This window comes from Phocoena sinus, chromosome 2, assembly GCF_008692025.1.
Source record: "Phocoena sinus isolate mPhoSin1 chromosome 2, mPhoSin1.pri, whole genome shotgun sequence".
NCBI classification, from domain to species: Eukaryota; Metazoa; Chordata; class Mammalia; order Artiodactyla; family Phocoenidae; genus Phocoena; species Phocoena sinus.
Window position 1 is genome coordinate 58,008,600 of NC_045764.1, and position 18,260 is coordinate 58,026,859.

The following is an 18,260-nucleotide window of genomic DNA, read 5'->3' on the forward strand; positions in this document are numbered from 1 at the left end:
CCTGTCCTCAAGACCCTCACCATCTGGGGGGCGCAGACATGTGACAATTCCGGGTAATTAGCACTGTGGCAGACAGGCCTGTGGGGTTTGTAGGAACCTGGAGAAGAGGGGCAGGGACGTCACCTCTGAGAAGGAGCCGCGGAGCTGCCCTCTAAGGACTGACGCAGCACCCTGAGGAAGAAGGGTGCTCTAGGTGGGGTGCACAGCGTGGTCCAGGGCTGGCAGTGCGGGAGCGTGGGGTGGGATGGAGAATCTTCAAGAGGTGGTGGTGGGGCTGGAGGAAAGCTTCTGGGGCCTGCGGTCATTGGCCAGTCCAAGACGTCAGCCTGAAGAACTTGAAGAGCCTTTCTAGGCTGAGAGCTGCTTTAAGGGACCCTGCTGTTTCATAAGGGACCTCTCGTTTCTTGAGCTACTACTTGGACCTGGGGCCAGAGAGGGGAGGCCCTGTTCTCTCATGCCTTCGCAGCCAGGATTTCTAGAAGGAGAGAGGCGGGCCTGATCGTGTGTCGGGCCCTTGCCCCCACCATCTGGCGACTCCATGACTAGTGCCCCAGGGGTGGCGAGGGGAGGGGGCACACAGGCTTCTCCCAGATGATGGGCAGCTCTTTGCAGCCCTTGAGGTGGGAGTGACACTTCCGACTGGAGCCACCCTCTGTCTGCTCTGACCCCATGTGGGGTTGCCCAGCCCACTATAATTAGAGCGAGGAGGGGCGCCGAGGGGAAGGGCTGACGTATGTCAGCAGCACGGGGAGCCTGGCAGTAAGCCGACCAGAGGAAGGAAGGGCCGGCTGCCGGCCGCCCGTGTGACTTTTCCCAAGTAGATGCTGCTATTTATACCTCTGTTGCTTGGGATCCCATAGGCTGCCTCAGCCTCTTGTAGATGAGGACGTGAAGGCCCAGAGAGGTTAAGGGATGGCCCAAGACCACACAGCATCTGTAGCAGGGCAGAATTGGGGTTTCCAGTCAGCATCTGGGCCTGAATGTGGCTCTGATTCTGGTGGTGGGTCCTACGAGGACCCTTCAGGCCCCCCAACCTCGCACACACATATAGGATGGCCCTGAGAGGTTGTGGTCGCCCTGGCTGCCCAGCAGCAGGCCACAGAAGCTTGATTCGTGGCATGTCAGCACCGGGTCCTGGCCGGAAAACTGAAGGGCTGGATGTGGCCTGGGACCTGTTGGTGTAGGGCTGAGGCACGTTGGACCCCAGTCAGAGGAGCTCCCTGGCTGGGTCTGAGTCAGAGGAGTGGGTGAACCCCCCAGCTACATCTTGAGTTGTGTCCTGCCAGGCGAAAAGGAGGAGCCCTGGGGCCAGGTTGACCCTTCACCCCCTTCCTCCCCGTCTCAGCCAATGCTCTGCCCCAGGGTGCAGGCCCAGGGAGCCCCCAGGCTGAAGCCAGCAATCAGAAGACTCCTTTCTCCCTGCCAGCTCAGCTGCCGTGATTTAGAACTTCTGTTTGGAGTGAAGTGTTTGAGGCGGGCTCACGATCGGATGGGAGGAGCTCTGCATCAAGGGCAGCCTAGCAAGTGGACACGTGGGCGTTGGCAGCCTGGCCTGGCATCACATCCTGACCATCACTGCCCTCCCACGTGACCCAGGGCAAGTGACGCACTGCCCTGGGCCCTGAAAGTGGAAGGAGATGGTGGTAGAGTTTTCTGCTTGAGGGGTTGTGAGCAGTGGATGAGAGAGCACCCGCTCAGCACCCAGGGCCAGCCTGGCCTGCGACGATCCAGGACAGATGGCTGGGTCCCACACCTGCTCATACGCCCGATGCCCATTTTACAGGGTCCATTTCTAGCTAACACAAGTGGGCCAGGTGATTCTGGGTGAGGAGGGGCCCCCAGGGTCCTCAGCAGGCGTCTGGTCGCTGAGGCTTTGTTCCCTGAAGCTCTGGTGGAGCCCGGGCCCTGCCACCAGCCAGGGGACTTGGGAGACCACATGGACCACCCACCCTGGCCTGCGCTCGCAGCTCCCAGACCTCTGCCTCTGAAATTTGGACTCCCAGATCCCAGTGGCTGACTGCCCCCAGCCTTTCCTCACGCGGGTCTACACACTGGCCTATTTCTCAGCCTCTCCGTGGCCCGTAGTGTCTCCTCCTTCCCTCCTGGCCAGACCCCAGCATCCATCACCTCTGCCTTTCTTTCCTGTGCCTCCCTCAGTCCTAACCAGGACGCTTTGCTCATCCTGGCTCCCTGACCTGGCACCAGCCACCCTCAAGCCTCCCAGACTGGAAAACTGGGGGGTTTCTGCCTCCCCCTACCCTGCTTAGCCTGGGATCCCAAGTCCCACAGGTCCTGCCTCCCTCCTGCCGCTGCCAGGGAGTCCTGGCAGGAGATGGACAGGAGTAAATAAGGGAGTGACACAGGCTGGCAGACACTGGGCTCTCTCCCAGGTTGGCGGCAGGACAGGGGGCAGCCTTCAGGCCTTGGTCCTCCCACAGATGACCCTAGGTCTCAGCCCAGGGCGGGGCCATCAGAGGCCTGCTGTTGTATCAGCTGTGATGTGATGCTCTCCAGATCGTGGACTGAGGGGTGGAGGCTGCAGGAGCTCTGAGCGGGCTTAGTGGTCCAGGAGGCTTCAGAGGGCAGGGCCTTTCGGCTGGATCTTGGGGAAAGAGGCTTCACCAGTGGAGGAGTGGGGAGAGTGTCGTGGGTGGAAGGAATAGTTTGTGGAGAGGCCTGGCACTGGGGAGCGGGGATTAGCCAGCTGGAGTGCCCTGGAGATGGATGGGAGTGGCTGGGAGGGTCTTTCATGCTAACTTAGGTCAAAGAATAGGATAGGTGAGCAAGGAGGCTGGAGTTTTCCTGTAAGTTTAGGGCTTTAAGCCCCTTCCCACCTTCCCTGCACAACTGGTCTGGTGTGGCCTCCCTGATGGGTCTCTCAGGCTGACCTCTCTGCCCCAGAGGACAGGTGGCCCCTCACTTCATACTCTTGTCCCATCTCTGCAGCCGTGGGTGGGGCCTCTGCCTGGATGACTCTCCCACCAAGGATGTCATCGACTTCCCTTCGATACCACCTGGCGTCCTCTATGACGTGGGCCACCAGTGTCGCCTCCAGTATGGGGCCTACTCTGCCTTCTGCGATGACATGGACGTGAGTGTGGGGCCTGTGTGGACACGGGGGAGGAGGGCAGCCCTCAGCAGCCTGCAGACCCCACCCAGCCTGGGCTCGGCCCGCACGTGATGCCCACGAGACATAAAGTGGCCTGTGGGAGAGGCCTAGGGTTGGGCAGCCATAGACCCAGGTCTGCATTCTGGGTGGACCATTTACCAACCATGGGACTTTGGGCAAGGCCCTCACCTGGTGGAGCTGGATCATAAGAGGTAAAATCAAACCTCTCCTGCGGGGTCCTGGGGAAGATCGCCCAAAGTGATGGCCATGGGCATGTCAGAGACCCTGCAGCTTCTAACCAGGGTGTTTCCAGACGGGTAGGCTGGGGCTGGGAGAGGTGTGGGTGAGCTGGGCACTGCCCTGAGCCACAAACCCGAGCCTGGGGCTCCAGCCCAGGACCCCCCACACCACGTGGTCCGGGAAGACAAGAGGGGTTCCAGCTATAGACCCACACCATGTGCCAGCCCCAAGGAGGGATTCCCAGGGGACTCGTGGGGGTGGTGAGGGGGCAGGGCAGGTGGTGGTGCCGAGGAGGAGGTGAGGGTATGGCCCTTGCCCTCCTCCTTGCAGAATGTCTGCCACACGCTCTGGTGCTCCGTGGGGACCACCTGTCACTCCAAGCTGGATGCAGCTGTGGATGGTACCAGGTGTGGAGAGAGCAAGGTAGGGGTTCGCCAGTCCAGCTGCGGAGGGGGTGAGAGGTGAGACTCCCTGCTGTGTCCGAGCTCTGGGGTCGCTCATGCCCTTAGCAGAACCCCAGCCCTCTCTGGCCCAAGTCCCCACCTACAGAATGGAGGCTTTGGGGCAGAGCTTGACTGGGCAATTCTCCAAAGTGCCTTCAGCTCAGAAGAGTCAGCATGTGGACTCTTACTTTATTCCTTGCTTGGCTCCACCATGGGGCCCAGGTGTTGGGCGACTGGAAGGGGGCCTCCCCCAGCCCTTAGGTCCTTCCCCTCTGGGCCTTTCCAGGCCTTCCACCCACCTTGTTCTCACTAGGGTGAGGAGCTTGGAGTGGGCTTGCTCTACCTCTGTCTGTCTCGGTAGTGGTGTCTGAATGGGGAGTGCGTTCCCATGGGCTTCCGGCCCGAGGCCGTGGACGGTGGCTGGTCTGGCTGGAGCGCCTGGTCCGTCTGCTCCCGGAGCTGTGGTGTGGGCGTGCAGAGTGCCGAGCGGCAGTGCACACAGCCTGCGTGAGTGCGGGGCCAGGGCTCCCGGGGCAGGTGGGATGGGGCGCCCTGAGCAGAGTCGGCGATTGCAGGGACACTGGCTCTGTCCCAGCCTCCCACTCGCAGAAGTATCCGCATGGAGGCCAAGCCTGGAGTGTCCAGAGCCACCTCGGGTCACTTCTAGGAGTGCCCCGGAGGCTGATTGAGTCGCCACTGCTGACCCCATTGCAGAGAGGGAAACACCAAGGCCCAGACACTGGAGGGACTCATCAGAGGCCACACAACAAAGCAGCAGCTGGTGGGAGGGAAGCAGGGAGGACAGTGGCTAAGAGCTTAGACCCTGAACCTTAATGGATCAGGGTTCAAATTCCCTCTCCACCCCATCTCTGTGCCTCAGTTTCCAGAGAAAGTATATGATGGGGCAGCAGCAGTGCCCATCTGGTAGAGGATACATGCAGGTAAAGCCCTGCAGCTAGTTCGTAGTAAGCGCTCAGTAAATAGAGCCACTTAGTGGCATTTGAGGTACAAGTGGGTCCAAGATGAGACTGGGGACAGCTGGGAGAATTGGTCAGCCTGGGAGGGGTGCTGTGTGACCTGGGGTGAGTGACTTCATCTCTCTGGGCCTCAGTTTCCCCATCTAAGAGTGGTTAGGTGAAGATTCAGGGAGATGCAGAGAGGCCAGCTGTACTGTAGACTGAGGGGCTGCCCGGCGCCTTTGGATGAACCCACTTCACTAGGCTGCCCCAGGGTGGGCATGGGATTCAGAGCCAGGTCCTTCTAGGGCCCCGTGCTTATACCCCACCCTGCCTCCAGGCCTCTAGGCCTGAGCTGGGTTGGGGGCAGTCGGGGTGGGGTTAGGGTTCAGGCTCTATGCTGGGGGCATACCTCTCAGCTGGGCCAGGGCCAAGGGGGCTTCCTTTTGACCTGGCTGGGGTGCTGACACCAGGAACACATCTGCTGACACATGGGCTGTCAGGACTCTGGGTCTCACGGGCTGGAGACTTGGAGTGGCCCCTTCAGCCAGTCATGTCTGCAGCTTGGCCCATCCTCTGAACAACCCCCTGCAGAGGCAGCCCCAGTCCCATTTTATAGATGAGGATACTGAGGCCCAGAGGGGTCCAGAGACTTGGCCAAGGTCACACAGCAGGTTAGGGGCAGAGCCCAGGCTTCCTGCTGCCACCTCCCCTGAAATGCTTTCAAACAGGGAGCCTGTGTCTGGACCAGAGTGTGGGCGACCCACAGGGAGAGCAGCGTGAACGGAGGTGGACGGCGGGAATCTCTGGGTGTTAGGGGTGCAGGAGGAGCCTCTCGCTCCGAGGGCCCACTTCTGGATCCGGGTGTGCAGTCGGCACTCACTGCCCCTCACCCCACTCTCCCCACAGGCCCAAATACAAGGGCAAATACTGCGTGGGTGAACGGAAGCGCTTTCGCCTGTGCAACCTGCAGGCCTGCCCCGCCGGCCGCCCCTCTTTCCGCCAAGTCCAGTGCAGTCACTTTGACGCTATGCTCTACAAGGGCCAGCTGCACACGTGGGTGCCCGTGGTCAATGACGGTGAGTCCTATTGCCCACAGGGACACTGAGGCCTGGAAGGGCAAAGATCCAAGGGCCAAGGTTGCCCAGTGATACAGGCACTCTCTGCTGGGGCTGCTGCTCCCTCCTGGCTCCCGTGGACAGATACTACCAGCCCAGTGGAGCCCCCAGCCCTCCACGATGGGTGTCGTGGAGGCGGTCTTCCCGGTGGCCTCCGTGACTCCTGCCCTGCCCTGGTTGTCCCTCACGGCTCCTCTGCTTGGGCCCCCAGTGAACCCCTGCGAGCTGCACTGCCGGCCCTCGAATGAGTACTTTGCTGAGAAGCTGCGGGACGCTGTGGTCGATGGCACCCCCTGCTACCAGGGCCAGGCCAGCCGTGACCTCTGCATCAACGGCATCTGCAAGGTGTGCCCAGCTAGGAAGAGAGTCTCCAGCACTGCCCTCCCCAACCCCCTGGCCGGTCTCCTCTGGCTTCCTCCTGCTTCCCTCTGGCCACCCTCCCCAGGCTGTACCATTGGGCTTCCCCGCTCTGCCAGTGAAGCCCTTTGATGGTCTGCCATCGCCTCCCAGCAAAGCCTCCCCACTCCTCCTGGGACTGGGGCCCCCATATCATCGGGCCTCACCCCCAGGCTCTGCCTCTGCACCACGGCCTGCCCGCCATGGCTTCTGAATGCTGGCTTTCGTACCGGCCCAGCCCCGGCCCGGAAACCAGAGCTCAGGTGGTAGCTCGACCTCCTGCTGGCTGGATGACCCCCAGCAGTGGTTTCCTCTGCGATAATAGAAAGGGGACTGTCCGTCCATGTAGCCACGTCACAGGGTTAAATGCAGTCATTTAACAGGGCATTGCAGGGCCGTGCAGGCCTCAGGGCCTGGCAGAGAAAGCGTCAGTGTTTGCTGACAATACTTAGACTTATTTCCAGCAGTATCAGTGCCACTCCCCCTGCCCGTGTCCTCAGCACTTTCTTTCCCCTGCTCCTGGGAAGGGAAGCCCCTGGGCGTAGAGGCCTGGGCTCTGGGAAGGACCAGCAGGGAACACTGATTCCTGTTTCAGGGAAATTCCTGTCCACGCTGGTCAGGAGCGCGGGTGTGCCAGCTCCCCCTGCCTGCTGTGGCCTTTTACAAAGCTTCTCCCGTCTCTTGTCTCATGCGATCTCACAGCACACCTTCACGGTGCAGGTGGTTCTCCCTGTTTCACATCTGAGGAAGCTGAGGCTCAGAGAGGTCGAGGGGTTTATGTGGGGTCAGAGGGCACAGCTGTGGTGGGGCCTCCGCTCCCTGCTCCGAGCTCTCTCCTCCCCACCCTGGCAGGCCCCCGAGGCTGGTGCCAGAGAGGGCTCGCCGCCAGGGGGCCAGCACCAGGGGTCTCCCCTCCCCATGTGTTGCAGAATGTGGGCTGCGACTTCGAGATTGACTCGGGTGCCATCGAGGACCGCTGCGGCGTGTGCCACGGCAACGGCTCCACCTGTCACACCGTGAGCGGGACCTTCGAGGAGGCTGAGGGCCTGGGTATGGGTGGGACCACTGGTGGGGGGCAGGGCACTCTTGACCTGGTGACCCTTCCTTGTCTCCCTTGAGCCCTGCCCACGGCCCCCATGGCCAGAGATGGGAAGCAGAGAAGCTGCCTTGCTGGGTCTAGGATCCTGGCAGGAGTCAGGGCACCCAGGCCCAAGTGCAGAGACCTGCCTTCACAGGGAGTCCTCCTGCCCCAGGGACCCCAGCCTGGGCTTATCAGGCTTATGAGTGGCCTTGTGAAGTTTTAGAGACCCCCCAGCTCCACTCACTCGCCTCAGGGCCTGTTTTGCATCCACTGCTTAAGTGCCAACTGTGTGCTAGGTGAGGGAGACACAGAGGTGAAGAGCTTACAGTCTCACCTTTTAGTGTGACAGATGCAGTGGAGGGAGGCCCAGAGGGCTGTGAGAGCCCTGAGGAAGAAGGTCCTGACATGGAGAGGTCAGGGAAGACTTCCTGTAGGAAGTGGAAGTTGAGCTGAATCATAAAAGACTCAGACGAGATGGGGGAAAAGCATTACACATGGAGGAAAGAGCTTGTGCCCAACAAAGCCTGGAGGCAAGAAAGAGCGTGCTCTGTCTGGGGACCTATCTGTAAGAAAGGCGGGGATGCCATAAGGCTTTGAATGCTAGACCAAGAAGCTTAGATTTCAGCCCCAGAGATGCAGTCCAGCGTGGTGGTTAAAGCTCAGACCTCAGAGCTTGATTCACATCCCAGCAGAACCCTGGTGCAAGTTATGTAACCTCTCTGTGCCTCAGTGCCCTCACGTGTAAAATGGGGATAACAGTAGTACCTATGTCATAGGGTTGTTACACCCGTAGAGTGCTCAGGGTAACGCCAGGCGCGTGATGGGTACTACTTAGTGAAAGAACAAAAGCAGGCTGTATAGGTATGAGGAGGATATCCCCGGGGAAAGGCCCAGTCAATTGGGCTTTTTAGAAAGGTCATGCTGGCCCCAGGTATAGGGGAGAGGCCCAGCCTTGTGACAGGGAGACCAGCTAAGGTTTCCCAGAGAAGGGTGGTGGGGCATGGGTCAGGGGGTAGGATTTGAGCCCTTCTGAGGCTTCGGTGATCTGGGACAGATCTAAGTGGGGAACCCAGAATCTTAAGTTAACGATGGAATCTTTGGCATCGGCAGGCAGGGGCAAGTGGAAGGAGAGGTGAGGGCAGGCAACAGCTAACCCTCTTACCTCTTTTCACCACCTGTGCACAATCCCTGGCCAAAAGGATATGTGGACGTGGGGCTGATCCCAGCCGGTGCTCGCGAGATCCGCATCGAGGAGGTGGCCGAGGCCGCCAACTTCCTGGCCCTACGCAGCGAGGACCCGGATAAGTACTTCCTCAACGGTGGGTGGACCATCCAGTGGAACGGGGACTACCAGGTGGCGGGGACCACCTTCACATATGCGCGCACAGGCAACTGGGAGAACCTCACGTCCCCGGGTCCCACCGACGAGCCTATCTGGATCCAGGTGACTGCCTCCTGGGGCCCAGGCTGGGGAGGAGCAGAGGTGGGATCCGTGGCTCCCGGCCGCACGGCAGGAGCGAGCCCTGGGGCAGTCACAGAGCCCGGCTCCGGGCCTGGCCCTACTGCTGGGACCTCTGCCTCCGTTTCCCCATCTCTAGAATGGCTCCATGGTATAGCCCCAGGTCCCAGAGGTGGCTGAGGTTGGCTCCTTTAGGATGGGTGGCAGGTCTGGGCAGAGGGAGAGGACACCTCATGCTCACGGGGCGCCCCCCTCTGCCTGCCCCAGCTCCTGTTCCAGGAGAGCAACCCTGGGGTGCGCTACGAGTACATCATCCACAGGGAGGCGGATGGCCATAGCCAGATCCAGCCACCTGAGTTCTCCTGGCACTATGGGCCCTGGACCAAGTGCACAGTCACCTGTGGCACAGGTGAGGAGAGCAGTGGGCACAGCTACTGCCCAGCAGGGCCTTTGTCTGTGAGCACTGATGCGTGGCTCTAGCCTCTGGCTCATTGCTTATTTGCTGGGCTGCTGTGAACTTGGAATGCTGCTTTTGGGCCTCAGTTCCCCCATCTATATAATGGGGCTAGCATTGGCCCCATCTCATAGGTCCACTGGGAGAGTAAACAAGGTGAGGCAGGCACAGCATGTGGTGCCTGGCGAGCGTTCAGTGTGTCTCCCCCAGGGAGGCACCAGCTGCCTCTCCCTCTTCTCACTGCTCAGCTCTGGCAGGCCCTGTGCCCGTGGTTCTGCCCCATACCTGGGATCTGACCCCTTCATCCTCCCAGAGCCTTACCTGCATCTCCGTCAGGATAAGCTCCTTCCTCTCGTCTAGCTCCTGCCACAGACAGGCTTCCCCGGGCCCCCCTCCTCCTCGGTGCCCTCCCACCCTTCCTAGGAGGCCCAGAGCCTGACACTCCTGGGCTGCTGGCCCAGGAGGGCTTCCCCAGTGAGAAGGGGGAGGGGGAAGGGAGAGAAGGAGGAGGGGCAGGGGAGAGAAAGAAGGAGGGGGAGGAGGATGGAGTAGGACAGGGGCAGGGAGGAGGGAGCTGGGACGTGACAAGGATCTCCCCACCCAAACTCTGAGCCTCGTAGCCCAATGGCCTATTCACCACATTTACTTATTCCTTTAAACTCTTTATAAAATGTGTAACAATTTGACTAACTCTCACCCCCCCCTCCCCCGTGGCTTCTTCAGTCTCCCTTCCCCTCCCCCTCCCCCTCGGTGTCCAGGGGTCTCAGTATCAGGAATCTGGGACAGAGACATTTGAACATTCCTTGAAATGCTATTATGACAAATGAACACTGACCCACTAAAGCTGGGTGGGAACCTTCAAAAGCTATTAAAGGCATCCTTCCCCGTATGAGTTAAATTTACAAATGTGAAAACAAATACATTTGATGAACCAGACACTGGGAAATCGTCTTTCAGCAAATCCGTGGCTTCCCACGTGGACAGAGTAGGAATGTGTTGAGTGGCAAGTGGCAGGATCCTGATGAGTGGTAGCTGGAGCCGATAAGGGTTTGCTTGTCTTCAGCAGTAAGAACCCCCAGGGAGGGTGCAGAGTCCAAGCTGGCTGGATGGCCTGCCATGTTTTTTTTTTTTTTTTTTTTTTTTTTTTTTTTTTTTTTTATGCGTTACGCGGGCCTCTCACTGTTGTGGCCTCTCCCGTTGCGGAGGACAGGCTCCGGACGCGCAGGCTCAGCGGCCATGGCTCACGGGCCCAGCCGCTCCGCGGCATGTGGGATCCTCCCAGACCGGGGCACGAACCCGTGTCCCCTGCATCGGCAGGCGGACTCTCAACCACTGCGCCACCAGGGAAGCCCGCCTGCCATGTTTTTAGGGACCACTCTCAGCCCCACCTTCCCCTCATGTGTGTCACAAGATGGCACCCTTTGCCCAGGCTTCTTGCTGGCAAGAAGAAGAAGGGGCAAAGGGCTGACTCTCGGGAAGGACTTGTGTCTTTTTCTCCCTGGCACGACTGTGTCCCAGACCCCCTAGCTGCATGGGAACTACAGTGGGGAGTGTTTTCAGCAGGTCCCATTGTTACCTTGAACAAACCCTGCGTTCTATTAGGAAGGAAGGAGGCGGGTGGAGGGAAGACTGGAGGCTCAGGGCAGGGGTGAGTCCCCCTTCTGTGCCATAGGGGGAGCAGGGTGAAGGCAGAGCCCGTTGGAGTTGGTCCTGCCTCTGGGCCTCAGCGGGCGGTGTGGGGTGCGTGTGGAAAGGGAAGAGCAGGGCTCTGCAAGGGCATAGAGAGCAGCAATGGCAGGGGGAGTGAAGGACAGGACGAGTGCCGGGGCAGGGGGTGGGGAGGGCTGTGAGCTGGAGAGGAATGCCTGACTGGGAGGTCTGACGGATTTCTTCTCCAGAATTTCTGGGCCCTGATCCTGTTGGGAGGAGTGTAGACACTAGAGGTGGCGCTAGGCCGTGGTTGGATTTGGCACTGGTTGCGCTCTTACCATGCGCCAGGCATGGGCTGAGCCTGCACGTCCGTGAGCACGTTATCCTCACACCTGGCCTTCAAGGCAGGTGTTATCATTACTCCCACTAACAGATGAAGACAGTGAGGTTCAGAGGGGCCAAGTGAGCTGTCCAGGCCTCCCAGCTAGGAAGCTGTGGGGCCAGAGCCCCTGCCCACTGAGCCTGCACACCTGCTTCCTCCCTAGGGGTGGGGGTGACGGCCAGGAGGACAGTGAGGAGGGGGCAGTGGGGCCTGTTCTGGAAGGGATCTGAGCAGAGTGGGGTAGAGCTGTGTCTCTGGGTGCAGCGTGGCTCAGGCAGGGGGCGCCCTGAGCGCCAGGCCCAGGCTGAGCCCCCATGGCCTCCCAGGGATGCAGAGGCAGAGCGTGCGCTGCATGGAGCGGCAGGCGGGGCCCGTGGACGAGAGGCACTGTGAGCCCCTGGGCCGGCCCGATGACCGTCAGAGGAAGTGCAGCGAGGAGCCCTGCCCCGCCCGGTGAGCCCACCAGGCGCCTGACTCCCAGTGTCCCTCATCAGGGCGCCCCTGGGAGGAGCAGAGGGAGCTGGGCTCTTAGCCTTCCTTCCCAAGCCTGAAGCCCCAGCCCCTGGTTGCCCGCGACCTCAGCCTGGGCCTGGGTTCCCCCTCAATAGCCAGCATCAGCCAGGGACATGCCTGATCGCTCGTGCTTGGGTCCCTGGATGTGAACACGGGCCTTGAGTCTTGCCCAGGTCCCCCAGGGGTGAAGGTGGCAGGAGCAAAGGGGACTGTGCCCAGTCACTGGGCTTTGGGGGCCAGGGGGCCATCCCAGGCTTGGAGCTCTGGGAACTCGTCCCCTGGGCTTAGGCCCGACCCTCCCTGAACCCTGAGTGCCCGGGAGTCCAGGTGGCTGCACGCTGATGCTACCCTCGTGCCCCCCACAGGTGGTGGGCAGGTGAGTGGCAGCTGTGCTCCAGCTCCTGCGGGCCTGGGGGGCTCTCCCGCCGGGCCGTGCTCTGCATCCACAGCGTGGGTCTGGATGAGCAGAGCGCCCTGGAGCCACCTGCCTGTGGACACCTGCCCCGGCCCCCTGCCGAAACCCCTTGCAACCGCGATGTGCCCTGTCCGGCCACCTGGGCTGTGGGGAACTGGTCTGAGGTGAGCAGCACGATGGGAGGGGGCCCGCCCCCAGCTCTGCCATCGGTCTTGGGCTACAGGGAGGCAGAGACAGCCTTTGGGGAGCCCTTACTGCCGGGCACCGTGGTGGGAGGGGCCTGGGGCATTCCAGGTCCGGCCCCATCCCCAAAGCCGCAGGGGGTGGGATGCCCTGGCCAGCCATGGCCACAAGTCATGGTCTCGAGCTGGTCAGGGCGAGAGAGGGCTGCCTGGGGCCCTGTACACTGACACTGAGCAGTGAGCAGGGTACCTTGCCAGGCCCCAGCTTCCCCTGGCCCTGAGCCCCTCACCCTGGCCTTCCCTTTAGTGCTCTGTGTCATGCGGCCCAGGCAGTCAGCACCGAAGAATCCTCTGCACCAATGACACTGGTGTCCCCTGCGCTGAGGACCAGCGGCCGGCAAGCGAGGCCACCTGCCTTCTGCCGCCCTGCCCGAGGGCCCTGGACATGCTGGGCCCCGAAGGCTCAGGCAGCGGCTCCTCCAGCCGCGAGCTCTTCAATGAGGTCGACTTCGTTCCTCACCGCCCAGCCCCACGCCCTCCGCCCCCCTCATCAGCCAAGCCGGCTGGCATGGGCAATGCCATCGGGGAGGAGGACCCTGAGCTGGGCCCGCCAGGGCCCGTGTTCGTTGACGACTTCTACTACGACTACAATTTCATTAACTTCCACGAGAACCTGTCCTACGGGCCCTTTGAGGAGCCTGACGCAGACCTGGCGGGCACAGGGGATTGGATGCCCCCACCCCTGAGCAGTGCTGCTGAGCCTCCTGTGGGCACCCCCATGCCTACCACAGAGCCTTCTGGGCCTGAGGATGAGGGGGCACTGGGAGATTGGTCCCCTGCTCCTTGGCCCGGCCAGGCTGGCCGTTCCCCACCCCCACCCTCGGAGCAGAGACCTGGAAACTCCTTGGTCAATTTCTTATTTGAGGAAGATGCCCCCATGGGAGCCCCAGACCTTGGGCTCCCCAGCTTGCCTTGGCCCCCGACTTCAGTCAGCGTGGAGACGCCTGCCGCCCCTGGGAGCCAGAACAGGCGCCTGGGAGGGGGAGACAGCCACAGCCAGCCGCCGCCTCCCTGGTGGGAGAGGACCAATGAGGTTTCCGAGGACAGCGAGGAAGCCTTGGGCCGCAGAGCGCCCCAAAGACCCAGCCCCACGCTGCCCGCCTCGTCCCCCATCATCACCTCCCACTCCTCTCCTAGTCCCGACACAGTAGAGCTGTGGACGAGTGGCACCTTGGCCTGGGAACCAGCACTGGAGGGTGGCCCGGGGCCTGTGGACAGTGAGCTGTGGCCCACCGTTGGGGGCGCTCCTCCCACCGCCAGTCTGCCAGACACTCAGGGTACAGACAGTGCCCTGGAGCCCGGGACTCCCACCCTTCCCACCCCAGGCCTGGCTCTACAGGACCTGCAGACCCTGGCGATGCCAGGAACCTTCCTTCTGAAGACTCCGACCAGCCTAGGGCACGTGCCTTGGGTGACTGCCCTGAGCCTGGGGCCCTTGGGCCAGCCTGAGTCCCCCAGCCCTGAGACGCTCCTAAGCCCTGTGCTGCTGTCCCTACCAGCTCAGGACAGTCCGGCCAACGGCAGCCGAGCCCCTGGGCCTCTGGACCCCAGCCCAGCAGAGGAGGGGCCCCCCGTAGACCTGCTGCCCGTCAGGAATGCCAGCTGGCAAGTGGGGAACTGGAGTGAGGCAAGTGGTGCAGGGGTTGGGGTGGGCCGGAGGGTTGAGCAGGACCTCTCACTAACTTGGTCACTTCCTCTGAAAATGAGCAGAGCAGGATATAAGCCTTGTCTGTCCAGCCTCCTGGGTGGGTGGGGATTAGGGAACTGACAGCCCATGGTGAGTGGAGGCTCTGTGAGGTGGGAGGAACTTTGCCCCAGCTCAGTCATACTGCCCTCCATGTGCCCCTGGGGCTGCTCTGCCCCATTGGGCCTCAGTTTCTCTTCTGAACAGTAGGGTGGGGCAAGGGGGCCTGTATCCCTAGGGTCCCCAGAGGCTCATTCCTGAGTAGCACAGGGGGCCGCTGGGAGGGCAGGGCAGGCACAAATGAGGGGCAGCCAGGGTGAACGGCCCTCTCATACTCTGGCTTGCATGCTTCCAGGGATAGGGAGCTCACCCCAGGCAGCTGTGTCAGTGGGAAAGCCTCCTCCCATGGTCCCCAGGCCCGGCGGGGCTCAGCCTGGGTCCTCCAGGTGCTGTGCAGTTCCTCGCCACCCGGTTCTCCCCTCAGGGCTCCACCTGCTTTGTCGGGCCTGTGAGGGTCTGAACTGCATGGCAAGAAGCTGTCCTGTGTCCCCTACCCCACCCCAACGTCCCCAGGTTGTTACCATAGGGGAAGTGAGCTGCTTCTGTTCAGATCCCTAGTTTTGGTGTGGGAGGGACAGGTTGAGGCCCAGTGAGGAACCCAGACTTCCTTCCCAAGTGATTCTGGGAAGCAGTGAGCCTTGTCAGCACAGCCGGGCCACCTCACACATGTCTCCTGTAGCAGGGACAGTTGGTTGCCAGGGGATTTGACTTTTCATCTTCATGGTCTCCTTGGGAGGTGGGTGGAGGAGCCCATTTTGCAGACGAGTTAACTGAGGCACTGGCGGGTCCCTGTCCCCTGGCCGGGGGGCTGGAGGGTGCAGGGATCTGCCCGGCCCTCATGGGCACTGCGTCCCTGCCCCCAGTGCTCTACCACCTGTGGTCTGGGTGCCGTCTGGAGGCCCGTGCGCTGCAGCTCCGGCCGAGAGGAGGACTGCACTCCCGCAGCCCGGCCCCAGCCCGCCCGCCGCTGCCACCTGCGGCCCTGCGCTGCCTGGCACGTGGGCAGCTGGAGTAAGGTGCGTGAGGGAGGAGGCGGGCAGTGTTGGGGCACGGGGTGGAGCTCTGCGGCCCGTGGCCTGTGTTTGGGGTCAGCCATGGCCACCGGGGGCGGGGGTGCTCTGTGCTGCACATCTTTGTACTCTAATTTCTAGCCTCTGGGATCATTCCATCTGTGTGTGGTTCAATCTGCCCCACTCCCCTTCTCTCACTGGTTGTATCCTTTTCTCTCCTTTCTGTCACCCTCGGGATTTCACTTTCTCCTTTGTTGCACTCTTTCTCCATCTGTCCCATTCCCGGGCAGCCCCTGGCCACGCCACCCGCCCTCCAAGGCTGGTCAGCCATGGCTTCTCCCTGGGGCCCTTAAGGGACTTGCCGCGGGTGGGGGTGAGAGTGCCCAACGCTCGCCCTGCCACAGCCCTCACCGCATCCTCGTGTGCGTGCACGTGGTGGTGGTGTATCCACACGCGGGACCCTCGGCCTCCAGTGCTCCCGCAGCTGTGGCGGGGGTTCCTCCGTGCGGGACGTGCAGTGTGTGGACACACGGGACCTCCAGCCGCTGCGGCCCTTCCACTGCCAGCCGGGGCCTGCCAAGCCGCCTGCCCGCCGGCCTTGCGGGACCCAGCCCTGCCTCAGCTGGTACATCTCTTCCTGGAGGGAGGTGAGGCCTGGGGGTCTGGGATGGGAGCGGGGGTGTCCTCAGAGCCTAGCAGCGCCCAGACCCCTTCCCCGGCCCTCCTAGTGTTCCGAGGCCTGCGGCGGTGGTGAGCAGCAGCGTCTCGTGACGTGCCCAGAGCCGGGTCTCTGTGAGGAGGCGCTGAGACCCAACAGCACGCGGCCTTGCAACACCCACCCCTGTACGCAGTGGGTGGTGGGGCCCTGGGGCCAGGTGAGCCAGCGCGGGGTTTCGTGCGGGGAGGACATGCAGAGGGGGGACTCATGTCAGCAGGCATCCATCAGACCTTTGTTCACGCAGGGAGTTGTTGAGTGTGTCCTGTATGCCAGGCTCTCTGTGGTCCCTGCAGCTACAGCGGTGGCCAGATGAGGTCCCCACCCTGCTGTAGCTTACAGCCCACCAGGGAGACAGACTTAAAAGAAAAAGGGATGTGCGCTGTGATGTCAGGGAAGGCCTTCTGGGGAGGGGACTTCAGAGCGAGACTGGAGGGGTTTGTGATGTGAAGGAGAGGCATACGGGAGCGGCAAATGCAAAGTCCTGGGGCAGGAGTGACAGACACAGGATGTTCAGGAGACTAAGCAAAGACCAGACTGGCGGAGGGGGTACGGGAGTGGCCAGTGAGGCCTCAGCTGGGCAGCACACTTCCTGCCAGGCCTGTTTGGGAATCTCAGTCCTTGTCCCACTGGCTGCTGAGGGACCCTGGGCAGGTTGCTTTACCTCGCCAGGCCTCTGTCTTCTCATCTGTAAAGTGGGGTCGTGAGCATTAGATGCTCCTCTTACACAGTGAGGCAGTTAGCACAGGGCCTGGCACGATGTTGGCACAGATTAAATTTATTTTTACGGCTTTTTAAAAACATCAGACCCCAACTGATGAGAACAAAGCCTGACTTGGGATGGTGGGCCCTGTTTGAGAAACTTTCTCTCCCTTCCTTGCACTGCCCATGGGCTGCAGCAGGTCCTCCAGCCCCGGAGCCACGGCCCAGGCCTCTCAGGCATGTCCCACCCGTGTGAGGGGCTGGCAGCTTTCCCCTCCGCTCTGCAGATACAGTTCTTGCAAGCGAACACCTAGTGGCCTCTGGGGACAGGACCGACCCTCTGAGGAGGCTGGAGAGATGGGGCTGGGAACCATGAGCTAGGCTTCCTGGAGAAGGCGGCAGCTGCCCTGGGGACGCGCCCGGGATGCCCCCCTGCAGGGCTCACCCCTCCCGCGCTCCCCACAGTGCTCAGCCCCCTGCGGTGGTGGCGTCCAGCGGCGCCTGGTCAAGTGCGTCAACACCCAGACTGGGCTGCCTGAGGAAGACAGCGACCAGTGTGGCCACGAGGCCTGGCCCGAGAGCTCGCGGCCGTGCGGCACCCAGGACTGCGAGCTCACTGAGCCTCCGCGTGAGTGCCCCACCCGGCTGGGCGGGGGGTGGGCAGGGTGGACGGTGGGGAGATGGAGAGTCATGGAACCGTCTCCCTACGGCACTGGCTGACTGACAGGGAGCCACGCAGAGGCTGGGGCTGTGTTGGGGTCAGAGCCAAGGGGAGTCCAGCCCCGCAGGCAGCTTTCTTTAGCTCGGGGGTCTCAGTTACCCCCCGTTCCCAGAGTGAGGCCAGGGATGTTCCTGAAACTGTGTGGCGCTCAGGCCTGGGTGAGCCCCCATCCCCAGCTCTGGCCCGTCCATCTCCTGGCCAGAGGAGGGCTGCCCAGAGAGAGCAGTGTAACCGCACGAAGGGGCCTCCCGCCTAGGGTCCTGCTAGCTCCCAGCAGCTGGTGGCTTCCTGGCCAGCTGGGTCCTAGAGGCAGAGCTTGTGGCAGAGGTGGCTCCGGACATAGATACACGCACGCGCACACACACACGCGTGCACACACACGCTTCCTTCCTGCGGCCCAGCCACTTCCAGCCACCCCTAGCCACCCCCAGCTGTGCTGAGCACAGGAAACTGGCCCTGGAGTCACACCTGGCCTCCCGTCACCGGCTCTATGGTCTTGGGCTCCACTTCCCTGTCTTACGCATAAAGGGGCAGACAACCCCCATCCTCATAAATGAGGTCTTGGGGTGAAGAGCCCAGGAAGTGCTCAGGGAAGGTTGGCTTCTTCCTCTCCCTCGTGGACACTATCATCCCCCATCATGAGGTCAGGAAGAATGCCTAGGGCTACCTTTGTCAGTCAAGAGAATCCAGCAGCTCCTATGCCTATCAGCTGTCTGACTCCTGCCCCTAGGCCAGAGCCACCCTAGGACAGAGTCCTTGGCCCTCAGCTGGCATCCAGGGCCTCCAGGGACCTGCCGCAGTCTGCATTCTGTACCAGTGACTGGCTCCTTGGTAGCCCTTGGGCAAGCCCGGACTAGCCACTGCCATCCCTTGCTGGCCACACCACTGGGAGGGATAGGCTTCCTGCCCC

At 61.9% G+C, this 18,260-nt stretch overlaps 1 protein-coding gene across 3 annotated transcripts in view; it reads left to right on the forward strand.

Annotated features, from left to right (window-relative positions):
• Nucleotides 1-18,260, forward strand: part of ADAMTS7 (ADAM metallopeptidase with thrombospondin type 1 motif 7) — a 57,721-nt gene that overhangs the window by 37,702 nt on the left and 1,759 nt on the right. Inside the window, exons 9-23 of one of the 3 annotated variants that reach the window (XM_032624320.1) lie at nt 2,947-3,091; nt 3,680-3,772; nt 4,154-4,299; nt 5,658-5,827; nt 6,078-6,211; nt 7,192-7,312; nt 8,543-8,787; nt 9,070-9,211; nt 11,615-11,741; nt 12,167-12,380; nt 12,706-14,085; nt 15,066-15,218; nt 15,617-15,859; nt 15,941-16,087; nt 17,095-17,257. In XM_032624320.1, coding sequence (XP_032480211.1) covers nt 2,947-3,091; nt 3,680-3,772; nt 4,154-4,299; nt 5,658-5,827; nt 6,078-6,211; nt 7,192-7,312; nt 8,543-8,787; nt 9,070-9,211; nt 11,615-11,741; nt 12,167-12,380; nt 12,706-14,085; nt 15,066-15,218; nt 15,617-15,859; nt 15,941-16,087; nt 17,095-17,257 — 3,623 coding nt within the window. The remainder of the gene's footprint in view (nt 1-2,946; nt 3,092-3,679; nt 3,773-4,153; nt 4,300-5,657; nt 5,828-6,077; nt 6,212-7,191; nt 7,313-8,542; nt 8,788-9,069; nt 9,212-11,614; nt 11,742-12,166; nt 12,381-12,705; nt 14,086-15,065; nt 15,219-15,616; nt 15,860-15,940; nt 16,088-17,094; nt 17,258-18,260) is intronic. The other 2 variants (XM_032624321.1, XM_032624322.1) reach the window with 2 other exon arrangements.